The following is a 24,720-nucleotide window of genomic DNA, read 5'->3' on the forward strand; positions in this document are numbered from 1 at the left end:
GTGACTGACCAAGAGTGATCATAAAAAAATGGATCTATGCTCTATTTTTGTAGTAAAAAAGGTGCAACTTCCTACCAGGCTATCTGAAAAGTTACTGAAAAAAAATAAAAGCTACGGAACCTACAAAAATGTTATGTCCCTGAAGAAGACTCCCTTCATGTCATTATTCTGACATACCTTCACTTTTTCAAACGTCTCACTTTGAGCGAGTGTATGTATCTATGTATCTACATAGATCTATAGAGATATATACAGATTTAAATGCATATACACACACACACACATATACATGTAAAATCAAGATAAGAGCAGCATTACTTTTACATCAAAATGCTACTGAAGGACACATGCAGATGTTTATTGTTACCATGATTTTATGTTATGGAAGAAATGTATGTGGTTTCAAGGACTTGTACAGATTTTTGTTCTGATAACAGAATTCAACTTTCATATCAGAAAAAGAATATTTAAAAATATTTCTGTAATAAGTTACAGCACTTACTATGTGAGTGACCTGTAGGGTATCGCCATCAAATCTGCATAAAGTTGCACTATCTTCAAGAAAAGCATCACATTCTTCTAATTCTTGTGCATTACAAGGTGGGTTTTCCTTTTCAGGGTTTGGATTCTGAAACAGAAAGACAATGAAACCTCTGAAGAACTGAGCTTTATATACAACTGTATATATATCAATCCCTTTCTAAAACAAAAACTGTAAGAATCATTTGCATATTCTTTTATACTTAAAGATCAAATTATTATGTACCTGATCAAAATGAAAGCCACCAATTCTGTTGTGGAAGACAGCATGGGTGGCAGATACAACAAAATATATTTCAGTTTAAGGAAAGGTACATAAGCCAGTAAAACACGGACAATATTTCCCCTCCATAAGTAGCAAGAGTATATGATCCTGAAAACCTAAGTAGGTAAAAGTAAATTTACATCACTGTGAAATTCTTTCAGATTGCTATTGAAAATGCTAGAAAAAAATGGATTAACTTATTGTCTAAGTAGCCCTAATTATCATCATGATAATTACTGCACAAGAACTGAAAACTTGTGACAAAAAATCACCTTATCCTCAGTATGAGTTGCAAAAGCAAAGACATTTGAAGTTCCCAATGAAAGTATGTTTAGAAGATGGACTACAATATCTTGCCCATGAACAGTGGGGGAAGAGAGGAGTGAAATCAATTTTAAGCACTAACCAGAATTTATTTCAGTATAACTTTCTTCAGCGCTCTTCAAAAAAGTAGTAAGCCACAACTAATATATTAAGATCCATAGGGAGTCATATTTCACAAGTTTTAGATGAGATACCACTTTCTAATCAAACCAAAAGGTGAAGTATCAAGCAAACAGTACTTTAAAATTACATTTCAAGTAAAGACTCCCTGTATAACAATAATGCCAGAAAGTTCATGAGTCATGCTTATTTTAAAAGGCAAGCCTAGGAAACCATTTCATTAACACTCACAGCCAATAGAAGCCAAGTACAGCAACCCTAAAAAGACAGCATAAAATTGTTGCTAACCTACTGATAAACAAGCAATGGACATACTAAAAATTCACTTCAATCAACTGCTTTAAAATTGGCCCATCATGGGAACAAAATCTATTTTTCAAATTAATCAGATTTCTGTTTTGTTGCACAGACACTATCATGTAAGCTAAATTCAGTCCCACATGAAGATAGTACAGTTCAAAACATGTTCAGAACTCTAATGCCATTAGTTTGTCATCAATTTCAGACAACACTGAGTTTGGTGTTAGGATTCTGAACAGTAAATGAACTGAAGACGTCTGTCAATGATGTGTGAATTAGCGTATCAAGAAAAGACAACATACAAATGTGCAAGAATGTTAAATATTTTATTTTTCAACTTCTTACCATTTCTTCAGAGGTCAGATGCATCAGACATTCACTTATTTCAGTGGCTTGGGAAGGGTCCATAATGAGTTCCCCGTTTGTGTCGCCAATTATTAGCTCTGGCCACCGGAGTCCCTCATTTTTCTTAATTAGAGAAATTTCCAAGCTAAAATGCAAATAGAAGACAACGAGTAATAGATGAATACACTGCATCCTTTTTTAAGATGATAGTCAGAAAGCTCTAAATATAGATTTGAGAGCTTCTCCTCTCTAAACTGAAGTGATAATGAAAACCTCATAACAGAAACCATTAGGAATCAACTTATAAAATAAACTATTCTAATGGAAAATATCCCAAAGAAAATCAGATGAAAGACAAGTGATTTCTAAAAGCCTAAGAATGAATAAAATGTATTCATGGAAGTGTCCTCAGAGTTTTCAATTCAAATGTGGTTTCCTCTGAAGTAGTTTTATAAAAGTTTTTAAATACTGCAGGAGATCACCTATAAATAAATCAATTCAGAGAGAGAAAATTTCACTACAGAAGTTTATCTGAAACCTAACACGTGCTAAATACCACCACTTAAGCACACACTACCTTTGTATAACATGTAGAACAAAAATATTTGTATTTTATAAGCCTCAGAAACAGTACAACACAGTTACCTACACTGTCTATATAAAATTCTATGTCAAAAGATACAATTACTGTAACTTGTGAGGAAAAAAAAAAAAGAACTTGGCATAAGGAATGAATAAATATATAAGTAAATAATTACGAGAGCCTGATGCATCAGCAGCGCATTTCTATTTAATTATACATGGGTAGAACAACAAAAACAGTTTCAATAAACATGCTTTTTAGACACACCTACAAGGTCTAGAATGTCATTTGTTTACATGACACAACAAGAAAACTTTCTAAGTTACTAAGTACTGCATCAGAGCAAGAAGTATTTGGTGACCCCTGAATTATCTTCATTTTACAACTGAAACCACTACACTGGTTATCAGAAACACAATTATTTTGCACAAGATAATTGGGAGTGAGGTTTTTAAATCAAAAAATTTCAAGTGGTATTGTAGTGTCACTATTAAAAATCAAGTGCAACTTATGACATTCAAATGTGTAAATACTATTTCTTATTAAAACAGAAACCTGAGAGTCATGCAATATTAACCACTTGATAATTAACTCAAACTTGAGTCATTTAGCTATTTGCCTAATAATCAACAGCTGCAAACTCACATTTTAGTATACAGCATTAGCATAATCTGCATACAAATATTAGTCCTTTAGTTATTCTCCAGAAGAATTAAATAAACTTTCATAGCTACCTTTTGGGAAAAAAGCAAAGATTTTTATGAGAGAAAACTCAAGGAAAACACACTTATCAAATGAAACTGAAAAAAAAAAAACTAACTGGGAATGTCTTGCAGAAAACATCATTCTACTTTTCCTATTACAACCAATTCTCACACAGTAGAGACCTATATACTACACACACAAATTCACACAATGCATCAAGATTAACGTCAAGCTTGTCCAAGCACCTAGAAGGCATTATTGTTCCTAGCATATCATCTTTCATTTAGTATTTTAAAGCATTATAATGGCAAGAATTCAGTCTTCTCAAACATCAGTTCCTATTTTCTGTATCATCAAGTCTGGGAACCTTACTTGCAAAACCGTTCCAGTGAAAAAACTTCATTTTGCCTTATTTAAAGGAAAGAACTGTTTTCCTCGAAACAACTTTCTTTTTTTTTTTTTCTTTTTCACCTGATGATACCATACATGGAAATTACTCTTTAAGAAACCATTAAACCAAACCTGCTCGTTTCAATACATAGTGGCTCATTACTTTATCCTAAGAGCAAAAGTAATAAATGTCCAAATATATACGATATACTGTCAGAGTTCGTTACTTTTCTTATACTTGTTGAAGATCCAAGACAAATTCTATTATGAACCACATCTGAGCAATGAAATTTAAAACAGTTTTACTTATTGACTCACTTTCTGGCATTCCCTCGCCCCCCCCCTAGATTCACAAATAATGCAAAAAGAATACTGGAAGAACCTGTAGTACGTCTAACAGTATTTAAGCATCCAAATCTTTCAGTTCATGTCCTACCATACGTGGCAGGGCAAAATGGTGTATATAAGGGTCCGCTGCACGTGTTAACTGCAACAAAGAAAGCGACCTATAACATGAGCAGTCAGCTTGGAGTCTCAAACAGAAAATGCAAAAGGGTACACTTCCAAATACACAGGGATTTCAGGCTTACTTTTACATGTGCAGAAACACATGTGGAAATAAATCTGAATACTCGTGTCAGCTTCCAGTTATGAAGTACATTTTGCTGGTGCAAATGCAAATATCATAGCCAATATGCACCCACCAAAAAACCTAAACCAATGATGGAACAAACACATTCCGTCAAGGAGACTTGGAGATCAGTTTAGGGCTCTGCTCTGAAGGACCCTCCAAAGGCTCTACTAGCATAGTATACATGATGTATAATGGATTAGAAAAATGCAATAAAGAACTTATAAATCAAACTAGACTGAAGAATTCCTTGTTATTACAAAAAAAAGTAAGTTTCTGTTTGTGAAAAACAGAGTCAAGTTAATCAATCCTGAATTGTCATGAGAAGAAAAAAAAAATGTTGAATCAATTAAGCTTACTTTGCTCACAAGGTAATTTTTTATATTTTAATACTTTTTTTTTTCCTGGACATTTTAGTACTTCTAAATTTCCTTACTGAATTTATCACCAAAAGTTTCACAATTTTATTATAAACAGTCTTTGTGAGAATCATTTAATAGTTTACCTTTTCACTTTTGCATTGTGATCAACTAGAAGTGAACGGACAAGATTATTCTCAAAGAGAATAAAAAAAACGCAGCCATGCATGGGTTACATTTCAGTATAGAAAGGCAACCAAAGATTTTAAAACATCACTTTATCTATGGTTGCCAATAAGCACAGGCAAAGCACACGAAAATAGTGAGAAGGCTAACATTATGAGCATCGATGTATTCTAACACTGTGAAGAATTCTGCTTCACAGCACAGTAGTGGAAAACCTTGAATTTCCTGGTCTGACACAGGTATATCTGTCAGTACATTTTTTTTTTTTTTTTTTTTTGTGAAAAAGTAATTTTTAGCTTGAAAAGGCTGTTCTATGTCATTGTAGAAAATAGCTTGCCATGTAACCTCATAAGCAAGTAACTGTAAGAAGAGGGAACTACTTTCGCAATTAGTTAAAGAAACAGTACTGTAAGACAGAATTGCAGAAGCCAGTGAGCTCTTTTCAGCAGAGGAGATACAACCTTGTAAGGAGGAGTGCATTCCCAGAGGGCCCAAAAGTCAGATATAATACGCATTTGAAATCAATTCCCAGCAGTAGTAAATCTAAAAACCATATACAACACCTTTTGTTCTCTTTAATTATCCATGTGCAGCTTTCATGGTCCACAGAAGAATGTAGTTTTCCTTCCATCAAAGGAGGCTGGTCTTTCAGTGTAACACATATGTTCTCAGGGGAAAAGTGTACTTTTATGTCATCCTTAGTGATGTCTTGAGGAATGTGAATTGTTATTGTCACATCATCTTCAGTCTGCTGCCAGTAATAGAGAGGGTCTACAATTGAAAACGTACAGAAAAATATCAACTAGATTTTAAAAAAGCTGTCCTGGATTCCACGGTATGTAATGCTGCTGGGAGTCAGGGCTGGGGGAAGGTGAAAATAAGCTTCTACTCTAAACAACTTACTTAAAATATATTCTGATCACAAAATAGAGAAACATTTTTTTTTTTTTAAGCAATTAAGTTGATTTTGTGTCCCTCTGTTGGAAAACATCTTATATTCATATCTATACTCAAATATGCTGATGGAGTTATCCAATGGGCATTAAATAGTACTCTAAAGTTAATTGGGAAACTTATTGTGAAAGATATTATGGAATGGATAGCCAAAATGTATTAATCATAGAATCATTAAGGTTGGAAAAGACCTCCAAGATCATCTGGTCCAACCGTCGCCCTACCACCAACGTCATCCACTAAACCATGTCCCTAAGCACCACGTCCAACCTTTCCTTGAACACCCCCAGGGACGGTGACTCCACCACCTCCCTGGGCAGCCCGTCCCAATGCCTGACTGCTCTTCTTGAGAAGAAATGTCTCCTAATTTCCAACCTGAACCTCCCCTGGTGCAACTTGAGGCCATTCCCTCTAGTCCTATCACTAGTTATCTGTGAGAAGAGGCCGACCCCCAGCTCCCCACACCTTCCTTTCAGGTAGTCGTAGAGAGCAATAAGGTCTCCCCTGAGCCTCCTCTTCTCCATACTAAAAACCCTCAGTTCCCTCAGCCGCTCCTCACAGGACTTGTGCTCCAGGCCCTTCACCAGCTTTGTAGCCCTTCTCTGGGCATGCTCCAGGACATTCAAATGCACTGAACCATTAATGATCAGTAACTTGGTTAAACAGACACCAGGTACAGTGGTTATGATAAGCAACTCCATACTCTGAACTATATGCCGTTCAGAAAAGTGAACATTTTCCCCTAATCTATTTTGTTAGCACTTACACTGACTATTCAACAGAAACGGTTTTAAAAGACCAAGTAGTCTTCATCTGCCTTAGATGACAGAGATGAAATAAAACTGCCTGCCAAGGGGTAACATTTGACTTTTGCTCCTGGGCCTAGAATCTTCCTCATACCGATCTCTATTAAACTGCTGTCCTTCCATAAGAAATACTTATACAGAGGATGGCAACAAAGCTGGTTAAAGGGCTAGAAGGCATGTCCTGTGAGGAGCAGATGAGGACAATAAGTTTGTTAAACTTGGAGAAAAGGAGGTTGAGGGGTGACCTTACTGCTCTCTACAAGCTATCTGAGGATGACAAGCTGGGAGTGAGGTGTTCATCTTGTGACAGGACATGTGGGAGCGGCTCAAATCTGTGACAGGGTAAGTTCAGACTGGACATCAGAATAAGCTTGTTACTGAGATGGTAGTTAAACCTTCGGACAAGCTTCTGTACCGGCTTTACATGGAAAGGTTTTAGTAGCAGGGCCTGCAGTTGTGGACTCTGTGAGCAGAACCCAGCAGCAGCCCCATGTCAGAGCAGAGTCAGCTCCAAAAGGGACCTGCTGCTGGCCAGAGCCGAGCCAGTGAGTGATACTGGTTGGGCCTCTGAAGAAAGGGAAAACCACTGTGCAGCAGCAACTGGGAGAGAGAGGAGTGAGAAGCAGCCCTGCAGACCCCCAGGTCCATGCAGCAGGAGGTGCTCCAGGCACAGAGCAGCAGTTCCCCTGCGGCCTGTGGAGAGGGCCCAGGTGGAGCAGGCTGTCCCCCTGCAGCCCACGGGTCCCACACGGAGCAGATCTCCACGCTGCAGCCCGTGGAGGAGCCCCCGGTGGAGCAGGTGGATGTGGCCTGGAGGAGGCTGCGGCCCATGGAGAGCCCCCGCAGGAGCAGGCCCCGGGCCGGAGCTGCAGCCCGTGGAGAGGAGCCCACGCAGGAGCAGGGGGTCTGGGGGGAGCTGCCGCCCGTGGGGGACCCGTGCTGGAGCAGTTTGCTCCTGGGGGATGGACCCCGTGGTACGGAGCCGTGTGGGAGCGGTGCTTGAAGAGCTGCTGCCTGTGGGCAGCCCCCCAGGCTCAGTTCGGGAAGGACGGCATCCTGTGGGAGGGACCCCACGGGGAGCAGGGGCAGAGAGGGACCGTGAGGGAGCGGCGGAGATGAAGCATCAGGGACTGACCGCAGCCCCCATTGCCCAGCACCGCTTGAGGGGAGGCAGCAGAAGAGGGTCGATGGGGGGGAAGGTGGTTTTGGTTTGCTTTTAGTTTCTCACTGGTCTAGTCTGCTAGTGATAGGCAATGAATTATTTTAATCTCCCTATGCTGAGTCTGTTTTGCCTGTGCCAGTAACTGTTGTGATCTCCCTGTCCTTATCTCAACCCTTGAGCCCTTTTCATCACATTTTCTCCCCTTTTACCTTTGAGGAGAGGGAGTGAGAGAACCGTTGTGGTAGAGTTTGGTTGCCCAGCAGGATAAAACCACCAGAGCTTCGTAGAGGTAGTTGGTGGCCCACATCTGTTAGTGTTTAAGAGGCATTTGGATAATGCTCTTTACTGTATGTTCTAACTTTGTGTCGGACCCAAGGTAGTCTTGACAGTTGGACTTGATCTTTGTAGGTCCCTTCCAACTGAAACTATTCTACTCTAAAAGGAGAGAATATAAAGCTAAAACATTCTAAAGGCTATGACAGGAAGACTGGGTCGTTCACAGTTGGTCACAGAAAACATAACTACAGATGTATTCATTTTCTTTTACATGTTACCTTCCTAGTTAGAGGGAAAGCAAAGCATGGACTGACTCATTCTCTGGAACGTTTTGAAAGCTCTCAAGGTGTCGTAGTACAAGACTTAGCTGATCATCTCAGCAACTGCAACTCTGGAAGGACTCTTACACTGTTGCCTAGTACCATGAGTTTCCTGTTTGCTACAGGATCAGTCACAGATACTACAAATACACTTCCCAGAAACTATTATTATATGAGATGCAACAGCCATCAAAATTCTAAATTTTGACACAGACTGTATCTGATATTAAAGTCTTAATTTGTAAGATAACAGAAAGAGACCAAAAAATACCTTAGGCCCTTCTTTTCTACACTATCTTCTAGACTACCTTATTAGCTGTCAAGTATGTATGGAGCAGAATCTGAAAGGACAAAGAAAAAGCCAAAATACCAATAAGCAACATAACCACCTTAATATTTCCTCATGTATTGTTGTAATCTCTATAAAAATTAGAGTATTACTGCCAGCACATCTTGTTTTGCTATTTGGTATCTGCTACGCCTGCAATTTTATATAGCCATGCAACCAAAATTATAGCCTAGGTTAGGCTAATAGATTTCTGCACAACTGAAAAAATTGTGTTAGTATCATTCAGTTAAGATAGGCTCATTAACATCTCTCTCATATGCAGAAGCAAAAATCAAATCTGAAATAACACAATATAGCTACATAAATATACATATTATGAACTCGGTGACATTTAGGATTAATACTTAGTAGGGGTTCATATACTTCATTTTGCTTTGATCTCCTAGAAGAAAAGTATGAGTGTCTTTTGATGAAGTTGATTCTTTTTCCTCTAAACTACTTTCTTAGGGGAGTCTTTTACTAGATTCTCATTCTTAAAAAAAAAAAAAAAAAAAAAAAAACAAAACCTTTGTTGTTTGAAAGGCAGGAGTGATTTCCATATCAGAGAGATCTTTCTGCTGAACAACTGTTTGGGTGCCATGCTCCCTTCTCTCACCTAAGACTAGCTTCTCAGTTTGAACACTTCAGCTAGATGCCTGCATTTAGGCAACTGTTGTCTTAACTCAACCGTTAGCAAATAATGAGTACAGTTCTGTTTGCAGAATATTCTTTTCCTTGAGACAAGGAAATTCTTTAAGTGCTTCCTATCTAAAAAGACTTGTCATATAGGTTTATGCCCAACACAACTTCCTAGGAAGAAAACAAATATGTTAAAAAAAAAAAAAAAGCATATCTGGCCTTATAAAAAAAAATCTGATGGTAGATATTAAGACCAACATTTACTGCTGGAGTTTCCAAACAGATTCTAAACTGACAAGTTCTTTTCTTTGACAAAACAAAGAGCAGTCTGTCATGACCTGACAGTTAAGTTTTACCTTTCTTTTCATTTGCTGTTTTTGCATCATCATTTCCTGCTAACTTTTTTTCTTCTTCTTGTACAGATTTGAATGGTTTGTAGGAAAGAATCATTAGACCATCCCCATTCGGCTCTATTGCTGCATAATGGGGGACTGATTTTCCTTGTAAAACTCTCTTTCTGCAGATTTCATATTGATGATCACCTGTAAAATGAAAAAAAAAAAAATCTGAGCAGTACTATTTTTCTAGAGCACAAAATCTCATTCAAGAACCTCATTACATTTAAAAATACTACACAATCCTACTGGTTAAATAACAGTACTGTGGATTAAAAGGAAATTTCTCTTTTGTTTTTCAATGATTTTATTACACACGTAGATCCTAAAATTAATCTAACATTGCTCTTTTTTCCTTATGATGATTTCTTTGATCAAAGCTAGCCTGCCAATTCAGAAAACCACTCTCAGTCTCCGTACAAATAAATCTTCCAAACATTTCTGAGGTGCTAAAAAAGTTTGAGTAACAATGAAATAGCTTGCGATAACAATTCATAATGGAAAATGCCTACCTTCCCTTTTGAAGGCCAGAGTTTTACACGAGTTGAGGAGGTCCTAGTTGTTAACTACTGGCATCAAGGAACACGCCATTCCCAAACACATGAGTAATGATGAATTAAAATACAGGTAAGGTGATACATTCTAGAGTGTTCTTCCTCCATTTAAATCTACCTGGACTCAGATGCCTAAGTATTTGATTGACTTCTGAATAATAACAGATAGTGCAAGTGGATTTTTAGGAATTTACCAGTAACTTAATAAAATTCTCACAGTTGATAAAATTATCCTCAAGAATTGTTTAGTTTTTCACATCTATGCTTCACCTCTTCATTAAAAGAAATCGGTGTATTTGCAACTACAACTTTACTTGAAACAAGCCAAAAAAAAAGAGAACTTATTAGCAGAGATGTTAGACAAGACCAGATCATGAAGGTAAAAATCATCTATACCACTCCAGTGTAACGTGTTCCTGGTTGACATCAGTGCTAAGTTTAGGGAAACACAGTCACAGAATACAGAGAGTAACAGATTTTGGAATCGAATTTGGATCCCCTTAACTAGTTATCATACTTGCTAAAAGTTAGTTCAGAAGTGGAATAAAGAAAAATAACCAGACTACAATGTAATTCTGGTACTTGGGCGTGTTAATTAAAGCCCCCCTCCCTCCTTTTTTGAGCGTGGGCAGAGGGGTATTAATAGAAGAGACATAGCCATTTAAATCAGAAGCAGAGTCAGAGACCTACACAGTCAGAAAACCCCAGGCAACTAGGGAGCATGCTTTAACAGATCACCTCAGACTATACAGATGACCAAAGAGAGTGCTGTACCGGGAAGGTAATCACTCATACAACTTTATGAAAAGTACAACAGATATTTATTAGAAATAGATATCTTGAACCTTGATTTTACTGGACCAAGCTAAAGGAACTTCATTTCATAATGACACAAAGTTCTTAGCTTGTTTTCTAATCACTTTAACCACACATGTAGAAGTTTACTTCTTCCTATCTTCCAAATATTTGTCATAATTAAGGTCTACAACTGAGAACTTGATCTGAAAATGGAAGAAAATGACCTATGTAAAATCTGAGTAGAGTTTTTGTGGGAAGGAAATATCAGAAACTGAGGAAAAATAAACTTCTAAGACAAAGAATAAAAGCATGATAGCTGGTTTTGCCTTTTTTTTATATATATATATAGATTTTGTTTGTTTTAGTTTTCCTTACCCACTAGTAACATAAATGTAAAACACTTACCCTCTTTGCTCATCTCTGCAATTGTAACCCATTCCAAGGTAACATGAAATCCACTTCCTTTTGTGTCCAATTCATCTTTTTCTACCCTAAGCAGCAGCACAGCTACTGAATGAGTACCAGATTTTACAAATGAAACACTGTGTGCTACAATAAATGGACTGCCTAGTTCTTCATTAAACACAATCTAGAAGACACAATGTTGGCAAAAAGTCAGTCAGTTAAAACTCAAAGTCTCAGAAAGCAGTGAAAGGCTACAGCGAATGTCAAATCAGTTAATTTTTGCTTGCCACAAACTGCTTTAACTTTTGGTTAGCCCTGAAGCGGTCAGGCAGTTGGACTAGATGATCCTTGAAGGTCCCTTCCAACTGAACTATTCTATTCTGTTATATTTCTGGCTTTCCTTCTTTGGCTATCAAGAAACCATTCTGAAATGTTTTTAATTATTATTGTTTCTATTACAGGATCACAGAAATGGCCCATTAGACAAAGCACAAAGATCTACAAAAATGTCTACACTGTAGCTGTTTAGTACTAAAGTAAATACGCATACAGAACAGGATCCATAAGCACCGCACACCAACTGGGGAAGAGAGTCTCACACAAGATGAAAATGAAGGCATTTCACCAATACCCTCACTACTCTCTGAGGCAACCCAAGATCCCAAAAATCACTGTGGACCTTGGCACATGCAAACAAGAAGATAAAAGATCCAGTACATTGCTATCAGCGTTGCATCATCAACCCAAGCTGAGAGAGAGGGGGTTCTCTTTATTTGACTACTATCTTTACAAGAGACTCACTTCATATTCTCTAATAGGAATATTCTCTAATAGGAATTAAGAAACAGAGAATCTACGCTTAAATGAAGGAGTATTAAATTCACATTTAGGAGGAGGTTGGGTCAGAACCTTCTGACTTTTTGTATATAGGGTTTGGCAAAGTCCATCCATATTTTTATGTGACTAGGCAGGATCACTGTAAACATGAAATAATGCCATACCGAAAGCCTGTGTATCTTGAAAGTTGAGACATATAGAAGTAGCTACCTACAGCGGGAAGTTTTAATTCTAGAGACTGTGTGTTACAGCTTTTCATAAAAAGGTGCTTATTCAGCATAAATCATAAGAAGGTGAAAAACAAAATAAATCCAAACAACAAATAAGAAATAAAACATTATTTTCTAGAACATTAATACATTAAAATCAAAGTCATAGTCACAGAGTGGTTGACATTAGAAGAGACCTCTAGGGATCATCTAGTCCAACCGCCCTGCTCAAGCAGGATCACCTAAACACACCCAGCCCTCTCAGCCTCTGCTCACAAAAAGAGATGCTCCAGTCCCCTGATCATCTTCGCAGCCCCACACTGGACTCGCCCCAGGAGCTCCAGGTCTGTCTTGCACTGGGGAGCCCAGACCTGGACGCAGCACTGCAGGTAAGATTTCTCCAGGGCTGAGAAGAGGGACAAGATCGCCTCCCTCAACCTGCTGGCCACACTCTTCCTAATGCTCCCCAGGATCTCATTGGCCTTCTTGGCCACAATGGCACATTGCTGGCTCATGGTCAGCCTGCTGTCCACCAGGATTCCCAGGTCCCTCTCTGCAGATCTGCTCTCCAGCAGGTCAGCCCCCAGCCTGTACTGGTGCACGAGGTTATTCCTCCCTACGTGCAGGACCCTGCACTTGCCCTTGTTGAACTTCATGAGGTTCCTCTTGGCCCAACTTCCCAGCCTGTCCAGGTCTCTCTGAATGGCAGCACAGCTTTCTGGTGGATCAGCCACTCCTCCCGGTTTAGTGTCGTCAGCAAACTTGCTGAGGGTGCGCTGTGCCCTTTCAAACAGGTCACTGAAGAGTAAGTTGAACAAGACTGGGCCCACTACTGACCCCTGAGGGACACCACTAGCTAAAGACTTCCAAACAGACTGCGCCGCTGATCACAACCTTCTGAGCTCTGCCATTCAGCCAGCCACAGAGAATAAAGGAAAATGAATTTATGCTGCAGTGGATAAATGAGCATAGGCTCACTCTCGCTGTTACTGAAACCTGATAATGTTTGAGGATTTGTAAGGTTGAGATGTTAAAGTCACTGTAAACCACAGGGTGGTCTAAACACTCAAAAGGTGAATTTAAATGGTGGCAAACTCTCAGCATAGAAATTGGATGTTTTGGTACACTGACAACTCTGATGTAACTTATTTATGGATCAATATTCTCACACTAAGAGAAGACAGACTAATAAGCTCACAGCAGCTGAGGTAGAAATTTAACAACTACGTTTGTGGTGTCCAAGCAAGATAACCGATACCAATATTAGTATTGTAACACCACAGTGATGTGGATACCAAAAAGGGTTCTTATCAAGGCTGTTTAAAATAATCTGTTTTGTAAACTATTTCATCATGAGAAACACAAAAACAAACTTCAGTTACAACCAACAATTTTAAGTAAAAAATATTAAGCACCGATATTTGCCAGAACTAAGTGCACAATGTGAAGATTTTCTCTACCAGAGATGTGGAAATACTACTGTTTACACTCTGTCTACTCTGCAGGTAACCCTCAGGGCTACTTATCAAAGCTTTTTAATGAGCAATTTTGTTTAAGGTTTATTCTAGTCTCCCTGGACACACTTTTAAGATGGGGCAAATTAAATGGTGAATATTTCAAGCAGAATTACATCAGCACAAGCAATTCAGAAGTCTCTTAACTTAAAAACAAAAGCAGCTATTAGCTTGACTGATGATAATTTTGGACTTTTAAAAAAATATATATTATTCCACAAGTCAGTTGAAAGAACAAACAATAAATGATGGTGGGAAAAAAAACCTAGGCAGATCCATACAAACTGCAAAGGGGAAACAGTTCTTGGAAGTTCAGCTTGACAAGAGCTTAGCCACCAATTTAGAAACACTCACTTTTATTTAGACAGATTCTCTTTCAATCAAGAAGCTATTTCCATTCAACCATTTGAATTTTATAGATATTTTACACATAAAGAAATCATTAAAATCATTTTATGCTTGGCACAACCATATATCAACATAACAGAGTTCAGATTTAAAGCTTAATTTTTCATAATTGCATATATGTGCAATTACCATAAGAAAGGCAGGAATAAGAATTATTTTGTATATGTACAATTCAAAAAATGTTACTGTAAGACTTACCTCCCACTTTTCTGATGCACTGTCTCCACGCTTGCCTGTTTTGATTAAATAGAGTCTTCCTGTTCCATCAGAAAGGGTAACCCACGTGGAAGATGGGAAGTATATGGAGGCACAAAGGCGATTATCACAAGCTGTCAAGTCTGCAGGGAGCCTGAAAACTTCTCGTGGCTTTTGTAGAGCAGTGTCCTACAAGCAAAGTCATGTATCAAGACTTTAGGAAGTACTTATTAATTCTAGTAAGTATTACAAGTTAAGCCTAACAAATCTCAATGGCAATTCACCTATTTCTTTGTGCAGTTGAGCGTATTTCAAAATCAGTGGGTAGCAAGAACCACATCCACATATGTGGAAAACGTAAGGGAATTTCCGTACTGATTTAGTTTGTTTACTGAAAACAGAAGTGTTTTGTAATTGATATTTCAGCATTCCATTTTTTTCCTTCAATTTTATAGCACTAGTTATGTTTTGCATTAAAAAAGATTTTTCACTTCTTCTCCCCAAGCATTCCTGTATAATCAAACGTTTACCTCAATTCCAGCCCCATTCAAATCCTGAAGACTGTAAGTGAAATGAAAACCAGAGAATTGTTCATTTACACTCACTTCTAATTAAAACAAATTTTACCCCACTCTCTTACTCAACTGGCACATTCAAGTTGATAAAACATTTCTAAGCTTTCCTAGAGTGGTTAGTTCACTCAGAAAATTAGGGATATAATGACTGTGATTAGCTAGCAAAAAATCCTAAAAAGCTGTATTCACATCATATTTGCAAATAACTTTTCTATCGCATTATGATTACACTATGTATCAGGATAGATACATTTATTTAGCATACCATGTCAGTGGCACACTGAAACCTTATTTTTGTCTTTTATGCCAATATTGAAAACCTGGGAAGGGAACCAACTACCTACCTATTATGTGCCATACCAAATGCACCTTCTATTAGAGTAAGTGTGAGAACGGGACTAAGAAATAGCAGTGTAAAAGCATCAGATTAAAACGTTGTCTCGTTACAGACCCTGGCATTTCAGCCACAAAATGTTCACTCAAGCAATGGGCAGCACACAATAGAGGTGGGGGGGAGATCATGCATATACATGTCTACTTCTAGTAAAAGAAACCCACTCCTGGTACATGAAATAAGGCACGGAAAAATACAAAGCAACATCTTTAGAATAGTTCTTTGCACTTGTGCGTGTATATGTAACACAGAAAGAGCACATTTGCATGTACAATCACGACACAGCCTCATTTTTTGATAATACTGTATTTAAGACAACTTCAAATCCTTCATATTTTTCCAGGTGTATTTAAAATCAGATGTGCATTTAGAACATGTCCAAAAGTAGGCAAGATAAATTAGATTTGGGTAAGTACCACTTTAATAAGCAAGAGCAAAAAAGACCAGATGACAAACCGATAGCCTGCTTGCCTTTTGCGCCTACTTGAATTCATATTAGAGATTACAGTTGCACTACAAGAAGGCACAAGGGCAATTATGAAACCTGCAATGGAAAAGATGCAAATTAGATTTTTAATGACCAGAAGCATTCAGGTTCACCCTCTGGATTCAGTTGCATCACAATACTCCTTCAATTATTTGACTAATTTAGAACACATTCAGGAGGAGAGGATGAAAATTAAAAATAAACAAACAAAAGCTACCCCAAACCCAAACACTAGGAACAAAGCCTCTTGGCGTCCTCATCTTTTACTCAATTTCTTAAAGGTTTTACTGAAAGGCAGTATTTTCTGCAATAGAAGTGTTCCACTGTAACTAACAAGTTGTATGACTACTGCGTCTAGGAAAAAGAAACTTAAATCAGAGAAAGAAAAAGCATCAGCCCTGGACAGTGATTTACAGGGCTGTACTATATAACATTACAGAGGACCATGCTTTTGTCAGCCTTCAAGGGAATCAGGACAATAAGCTTCAAATAGTTCTGGATGCAATTCTGTTTTTAAAAACTATTGGCTATCAGCCATTTAATCCTCTAAAGCCCACGTTAGGTTATCAGCACTGAGGAAGAATGTCAGGACTCAATATATCTGGAAAATAAAAAAAAATATTAAAAAAATCTAAATCACAAAGCCTCCCCTCAGAAGGCATGAAAGCAAATGCTCTTAGAATATTCTTCATTTGCTGTTCAGCAATTTAAATTTAGCAATTTATTAGAAGAGCCTCTAACTTTAGTCTGACAATGAATTGAATTGCCTTGTTTGAAGTTGAATCAAAACCCGTCCTTAAAGCCTTTCGGTATCAGCTTTGCCTTCTGCCTCGCTGTTTCTCTGTGCACCAAGTGACCAACAGGGACTAACAGCGATTCCCTGCTTCAGAAGTACAAGGGGATGCTGAGATACTACAGTCAGATGTACTCACTGGAATTAGATTTAAATGACAAAAACAAAAAAAAAACCACAGTTCCTTTAAGAAAGAACTATAAAATAAAAGCTTAAAAATTCCCTCTACTCTTCCTGACACCTCCCCACCCAGTCTCCGCTTAAGTGAGCATATGCCAGCTCATACAGTCACGCAGTGAAATTTTACGTACGTTCTTCAGCGTGCCTGTAAGATTTAAATTCTGTAAGTTTTATGAAGAAGTTGCATTGTTACCAACAGTTTCCGTAATGTAAAAATAAACAATATTACATAAGAAATTTAAAATAAGAATGTTTTTTTCCAAGGAGTAGAACAGGAATGAGAAGAGACAAGACATAAAAAAAAAGTGAAAAAAAATCAGCCATGAGTTATATTGCGATTCTCCCCCTCTGCTCTGCTCTTGTGAGACCCCGCCTGGCGTGCTGCGCTCAGCTCTGGGGCCCCCAGCACAAGAAGGACATGGGCCTGTTGGAGTGGGTCCAGAAGAGGCCATGAAGATGATCAAGGGGCTGGAGCACCTCTCTTATGAAGACAGGCTGAGGGAGTTGGGGCTGTTCAGCGTGAAGAGAAGGCTCCAGGTAGACCTTGCAGCGGCCTTCCAGTACCTAAACGGAGCTAGAGGAAAGCTGGGGAGGGACTCTATGTCAGGGGGTGGAGTGACAAGAGAAGGGGGAATAGATATTAGGTGGAAATTCTTCACTCAGAGGGTGGTGAGGCAGTGGCACAGGCTGCGCAGAGAAGCTGTGGATGCCCCATCCCTGGAGGTGCTCAAGGCCAGGCTGGATGGGGCTTTGGGCAACCTGGTCTGGTGGGAGGTGTCCCTGCCCATGGCAAGGGGTTGGAACTGGGTGGGTTTTAAGGTGCCTTCCAACCCAAACCATTCTGTGATCCTATGATTAATGGTGCCATTACGAGTTACTGTTGCTACAATATCTCAATTCCATTATATTGATATAGAAAGAAAGTCTTCTTTGCAAGAAGACCTGACAGTCAAGAAAACAACTCCAAATATTTGCCTGCTATAGGAGAAAACTCTGAATTATTTTCCAGTTCAATTCCAGTATTACTTTTTAAGTTGTGTGATGTTTGCAAAGTCAGATGCAAAAACAAACAAAAAAGCTAACAAAAACGAACAAACCTCCCCAAGCCCAATAATTCTGTCACTGCACTAGCCATTAGGTCTTTAAATCAAAGCATCAATACTGGCTTACTGAGTGAAAGTCTGATAGCTGGAACAGATGAGCGTTAACGCTAGCAATACATTTCTAGCTGAGTTAGGGTAACAACTTTCTCAACTTGATATAAATAACATCTGAATACTCATTCATCAACTTACGAAATCTGCTCATGTTCCTCACTTTTCTTTTTCAATTTATGTTTGATTCTGAGCAAGTGACAGTCTTATCTGTACCTCCTGCATTCAGGGATGACATCTTTCTAAATACTTCAGTTGCAGGGATAATTTGTCATCTAAGGGTAACTGCAACACGCCTCCAAACAAAAACCGAAGTTGCAACAGAAATAGCAATCAGAACTATAAATAATTACTTGTTAAAAGAGCCCACGCGTTCTTTGGGTTAGGATTTAGGATAAGCGTGCTAACACGGTGAATCTTCTGTTAAAGAGAATACTGAAATTCAGTTGAATTGTGGCCTTCGCTAACTTGTAAGCTACGCTTGGCTGTAACGATATTTATGATACACATTTGACTAATATATGGGCAGGCACATTTGTAATGAGAGACCTTGTTGATGTTTCTGAACACAAGTTCCTCTTTATACATACGCAGATACATATCCTCTGCAAAACAGCACTTCGCTGCATATTAGGACAAAAGACAGTGGCAATTTATTTGACAGTCTGCTATAACTAAAACCTGCAATAGTACATTAACAAAACGCCATTTTCTTGAAGACTTCAAGGGACCCTCCAGTCCAAGGGATTTCTAGCTGCAAGAATGTCTATTTAAAGGTATTACACAAAGAAATGCAAGTTGTTGCCTGTTGTAAAATCCTTTACCTGGTTTTATGTGCTAAGAATGAAATGCACAGATGCAGTTCCCTCCTAATAACGGGATGTGTTGGGTTTATACGTGCAGGTGTTGGCAGCACGAGGAGTGGTCTCTGTGAGAAGAGGCCAGTGGCTGCCCCATGTCAGGGACAGCGGGTTCCAGCTGCCTCTGTAACAGACCCCCACAGGACACAGCTGAGCCCATCACCCAGGCTGGGGGCATCTCTGGGAAAACATACTTAGGAATTGGTAAAAAGTGTTGCACAGCAGCAGTGAGAGAGGAGTGAGAACATCGTGAAACAGCCCTGCAGGTCACTGAGGAAGGGAGAGCAGGTGCTCCAGGCACCAGAGCACAGATGCCCACGCAGCCCGTGGAGGAGACCACGGTGAAGCAGGCTCTCCCCCTGCAGCCCGTGAAGCCCAACAACCGATGAGCTTTTCCACCTTACTTTCTCCCCCTGACCTGCTGAGAAGTGAGAGGGTAGTGCAGTGGGCACATGGCAGGCAGACAAGGTTAGCCAACCACATGGAAAAAAGCAGGAAAAATGAGATTGTGATAAGGCACCGATCACAGGAGGCTTTCCCTGATAAGCTTCTTTCTTTTGGATGTTCCTGCTGGGAATCCAGATGATTTCCAAAGATTTGGAAAAAGTCACAGATTATTTTATCTCAATGAGAGTCTGCCAAACACACAAACTGCTTGTACATTCTCTGAAAAGTGAAGGAGCTATTTTGCAGCTCCAGTTCTCAGCCTACCATATTCCGGAGATCTGTATTTCCCAGCAACTCTACAACCACCATTTCAGGATTTCTCTCAGCTTAGCCTTGACCTTGTCATTCTTCCCCTAGAACCCTGCACAGAACAAGCCCCGTTCTCTTAAAAACCAGGCAGCACCATGTGTTTTCTTTTGTCCCACAGAGTTACACTCAAACTCCTTGGTAGCATGACAATGGATATTTTTTCAAATGTGAAAATTACATATAGCCAACTACAGCAAGGAAGTAAGCTTAGGCCAGGACTCAAAGCAAACTGTTCTGTAGAGTCTAGAGAGAACCACATGAACAGACTCCACAAACTTTAAATAACACAGCAGTATACAGCTACCACGAGTAATTTGATTAACAAGAGGTTAAATGTGTTCTCTTCCTCCTAACTAATGCAAAGATACCTTCTATTTGACACTCTCTCAATCTATTTAACTTTATGTCAACTAACGTGATTCCAAAAGTCAGAATACAGAAACTGGAAGAGGCTGCCACGCCAACGTACATGAATGGAACAGGAACAGCTGTACGAAGGAGGGGAGTACTAATGTGATGCATGCTGTATTTTCTAGAATTATATTAAACCCACAGCAGATCTCAACTGACTTGTTATATAAAATTAGCTTTTTTTAAAAAAAAAAAAAAAAATCAAACAGCAGCTCTGAATCAATTAGTGCCAGAACACATCTTAGGATGAGAATGAAGTACCTACATGTTATGAGCTTTCTCAACATAAAATGTTAACCAAATAACTGGTGATGAATGAAATATTGTTATTTAAATTGGCTAACAAGTGTCTACAATTATGGACTTCTTACTTCCCTTTCTGCATAGATGAACATTTAAGAAACTATACTTGATGAGTCAGAAGGATTGAGTCAAAGTCATCACAAAACCAAACAAAACCCTACTTTGTAGTGAAAAACTGTAAGCACACCTTTATTTCTCAACGGGGTACAAGTCATAATTATCAGAGATACAATCTTACTCTAAATTATACACTCAAAGCTAAGGAGACCTTGTGATAGCTGCAAAATTACCACCAGTAAGTCTCTTATTCCTTCACAAACAAGTACTACAACTGCACATACCAGAAACCTAGTGTCCATACATCCATGTTCCTTCCCCTTCAGAATAAAGAATGGCTTTGCAGTAGCAATTAGCACATCTATGCATCAAAATGCCTCAAAAGAAATAGAAAACAACTTACAACTGTGTAAGAACATCAGTATAAGAACAGAGAACTGTCATGTTTTCCAGACTTGGTCTAGCTTACACTCTATTTCAAGTTTACCCAGAGCCACTGGCATCTTTTTGCTTGCAACAAGTGATGCCCAGATCAAGTTATTAGCCTATGCACGCTTTCATTTATAACGGGAGAAAGAAGCTGTGCAGTTTAGAATTATATCTACAACGATTGGATTTTCAAATTAGCAGACAGACAAACATCAAACAAAATAGAGGAAGAACAGCTGGCAACTGGAAAAGCAGCGTCTGCTCTCTTCTTCAGCTTGTCACCATATGTCTGCCTTCCCCATCACGGAGTAAGATGCCGTACGACTGCAATATCAACGCAGCGCAGTGCTAGTAAAGTACCGTTAATGAAAGATGTCAGACATTTCACTTAAACCCCTTCATCCTCCCTGGTAAACACCATTCTTGTCAAATCTACTTCTTTCTGGCAATAGCTTCCCCTCTGATTTTGCATCCAGATCCTCCTCGACCTATTTTCTACTTTATTTTTCTACCCCTACCTTTTCAAATTCAGTTATTTTAAAAAGAAGTTTGTTCTTACCAGAGTCACTGACAAATTCATAACCCTTCCAGACTGATCAACATAGTAGACATTATCCTGGGACCAGGAGTCAAGGTGAAGGTAATTATACATGCCAAAAGCACGCATGTGGTCAAGGGTATATTGATCATCACGGAGTTTCACTTCTGCTACAGCTGAGAAAAAAGAACAACAATATTTTTAAATTTATAATTTAATAAAGTTCAAATTAAGAATTTTAAAATAATTTGTCCATCCTTAGCCCACAGGCCTGGTTTATTGGAAGACAAATACATTATGTAGACATAGTTTAAAATTTCACCATAAATTTGGAAAGCAAGCCTTCCACACCGAAGGTCACCACAATCACTCACCGTGATAATGGATCAACTACCACCACTCAAGGTGTCCCATACTGCCTATTCCAACATGTGTTGAGACCTCTCCAATTTGTCAATAACCTTCACAACATGGAAACACGCAAGAAACCAAGTGAAACTCACTTTTAAGTCTACTTGTAAAGAGGAAAAATCATTCTTGATGAACACGTGGTATTACAGTAAAGTAAAACAATTCTGCTCTACTGTAACTCAAAGAAATCACTGAACATAAAACCCATCCACCTATGTGAATTTTATAATCTCAAATTCTGAACCACGCTATCAACAGTTGCAAAGCAAAAGATTAGGACAGTACAAAGCAGAATTAGTACATGGTCATTACTGAAAAAATATGTTTCTAGCACTTCCACTGAGGTTGAAGAAATCTTCAGAAATCTCCAGGATACCACCACCAAAATTACGGTGTAAGTTTTGTCTGAAGGAGGCTGCAAAGAACGGCTGCTCACTAATGACAATGCCTCCTTCCGGACAGGAATTGTGCTACTTTAAATCATCCTTGATCAAAATGTTTCCAACTAGAAACCTCCCCTCAGCTGAGAGTAATCTCAGCTGGAATTATCTTTGCAAGACTAAACAAGTTGTTTAAACTAGCTGCAGCTCCTTCCTGCTATCCCACGACTATACAGAAACTGAACAGCTCTGGTCCCATTGTATCCAAGTGCAGAAAATCTTCAAGTTCTAGCAAAGACATCAGCAAGCGTCTAGCCCATCCTTCTCAAATAGTCTCAGACAGATTGCAGCTACTCAGCCACCCCCAGAGTCAGCCCAGGATCCTCCATTTCCCTGCGGGAAGTTTCTCTCACACTGCATAAGCAAAGAAAAGTCCTTCAGAAAGTTAGGAGAAGGAAACTCTGTCAACCTGATGAGATGGCTTCAAACCCCCAGCACGGGAAGAGCACCTCAAGGCTAACAAAGCGACCTTCTCATCCCAATAGTTATTCTAGTTTCTACTTTTCCAGCTTCCATACTTTCTTCTTTTCTGCTCAGAAACAGACCAAAGAAATTGCCAGTGTTTCTGGCAATTGTAAATTTATCGTTGCTATGGTAAAGTGTTTCTTTACCATAGCAAGGACCATTCACAACTCCATCCAGCAGTCCTCATCTTACACTTTTTACACTATGATTTCTTACACTATTCTTTAGCATCTATTTAAAACCTACTGAAGAAGCAGTATTCTTTTCATAGGAAACCATGCAAGATATCCTGCTTGATTAAAAAAAAAAAAAAATCCAGTCATAGCATATAAAACGTTTGTAAAATGACGTTTCCTAAAATTAGTTTCCTAATCACTGCTGATATTTGCAAACCGACAGCATTAATTCCACTCAGCTCACATCGTTATTCACATCCAGCATGCCAGAGAGATTTCAGCACCTCTGCAATTAATAGATTGCTGTTCCACGAAGCACGGCCCTCCACAAAGAGCCAGAATAGCAAAAAAGGAGCGGGAAGAAAACATACCCGTCATAATGGGGAAGATGTTACCCATTCCGATTTCTACTTTAACTAATTAGAATATTTCACCGTAAATTACACAGTAAAAGAAATTAAAAGGCTGCATTTTGAAAATGCGTTTTAAAGCTGTTTGGACAATCAAGCTTTATCACAGAGATATTTTTCCCAGCACGACGAGAGGTGACGTGAATATTCTGTAAACAATTAAAGACAAAAACAAACCTAACCCAAGACAATTATTTTCGGTGAAGCCAAGTAGGTATCATCTACTTTCTATGTAGATCCATTTCCTGATCTTCTGAAATTACAATTCACACGCTGAAGCATGTAAAGCGTTCAGCGTGTTTAGCAGAAAAACTAAAATTGGCTCACTTTGTAAAGAACTTTACAGAAAATGTTTCCCCGCTTCTCCCCTCCACCCCCCTTAGCACATTGCTATGGGCAGAATTTTAACTAAAATATACACTAATGTTGAAGACAGTCCAAACTGGAAGCTTCCTAAACAAATGTGTAACTTTCAAAAAAAATTTGGAACAATGTACCATTGATTAGCTGATGGTAAGTGAGAAGCTTTGTAAAAGCTGAAAGAAGATGAAGTTTTCCAGCTGCAGTTCTGACAAGCCCTGAATAAAGGCGTCAGTTAAATGAGATCCAAATCCCTTAAGATGCATTATGTAATTAATTCTTCATAAATACAAGTCAGAAACTATACAATGTGTGATTTTAAACCAGGAAATCAAGCGTGTACTGTACTGTCATGTAACGCTTCAAATACAGTTACCAAATGCTCACAGCATGTACCCTGTGTATACATCCCTACGCCAAGAAGAAATAATTAGAGCAACTATCCTGCCCTTAATTAATTGAAACTCATTCTGTGATCAAGCGCAATCTGCACACAAATGCCATCTGCTATCACATACCATGTGCTCAGGCAGTTTATAGGAGATTTTACACTAGGATGAAGTTACATTCTTTCCTTTCTATGGCCTTCCAAGTTCAACTTTTCTTGATGGTCCTTGGAAAAAGTGAGGAGAAAGCCAACAGAGCTGAGTGCAAAAGGAAAGAACAAAATGAAGAAACTAAGAATTAAAAAAAAAAAAAAATCTGGCAAAATAGAAGCTAATATAAAGGGAAAATAAATATTTCAATCAGATCATCATATGATTCAGTCACATAGGAAAAAGACAGCCCTAAGGAACTGGATCTAGAACACAGACTAGTTCAGTAGCTCCAGCCTTTGGGGTTCAATACCAAGCAGCAGTTTATGACAGCTATTCCCAGAATGACACACAGTCTTACTCAAGTTTCTGATAGACAAATCTGCACTGCTGAAACCCAAGAACATTGATTCAAATTGTCACACCAGTAATGAGAA

At 38.7% G+C, this 24,720-nt stretch overlaps 1 protein-coding gene across 3 annotated transcripts in view; it reads right to left on the reverse strand.

Moving 5' to 3' along the window:
• The window catches only part of NUDCD1 (NudC domain containing 1), a 36,839-nt gene that overhangs the window by 6,906 nt on the left and 5,213 nt on the right, over positions 1 to 24,720 (reverse strand). For 2 of the 3 annotated variants that reach the window (XM_048068743.2, XM_048068744.2), the window contains 7 exons: positions 21,507 to 21,661; positions 14,552 to 14,737; positions 11,386 to 11,569; positions 9,590 to 9,775; positions 5,312 to 5,519; positions 1,895 to 2,039; positions 503 to 628 (listed from right to left, as the gene is read on the reverse strand). In XM_048068743.2, the coding sequence (XP_047924700.1) occupies positions 503 to 628; positions 1,895 to 2,039; positions 5,312 to 5,519; positions 9,590 to 9,775; positions 11,386 to 11,569; positions 14,552 to 14,737; positions 21,507 to 21,661 (1,190 nt within the window). Of the gene's footprint in view, positions 1 to 502; positions 629 to 1,894; positions 2,040 to 5,311; positions 5,520 to 9,589; positions 9,776 to 11,385; positions 11,570 to 14,551; positions 14,738 to 21,506; positions 21,662 to 24,265; positions 24,283 to 24,720 lie in introns of those variants that run through there. The other variant, XM_048068745.2, reaches the window with a different exon arrangement.

This window comes from Anser cygnoides, chromosome 2, assembly GCF_040182565.1.
Source record: "Anser cygnoides isolate HZ-2024a breed goose chromosome 2, Taihu_goose_T2T_genome, whole genome shotgun sequence".
Taxonomy (NCBI): Eukaryota; Metazoa; Chordata; class Aves; order Anseriformes; family Anatidae; genus Anser; species Anser cygnoides.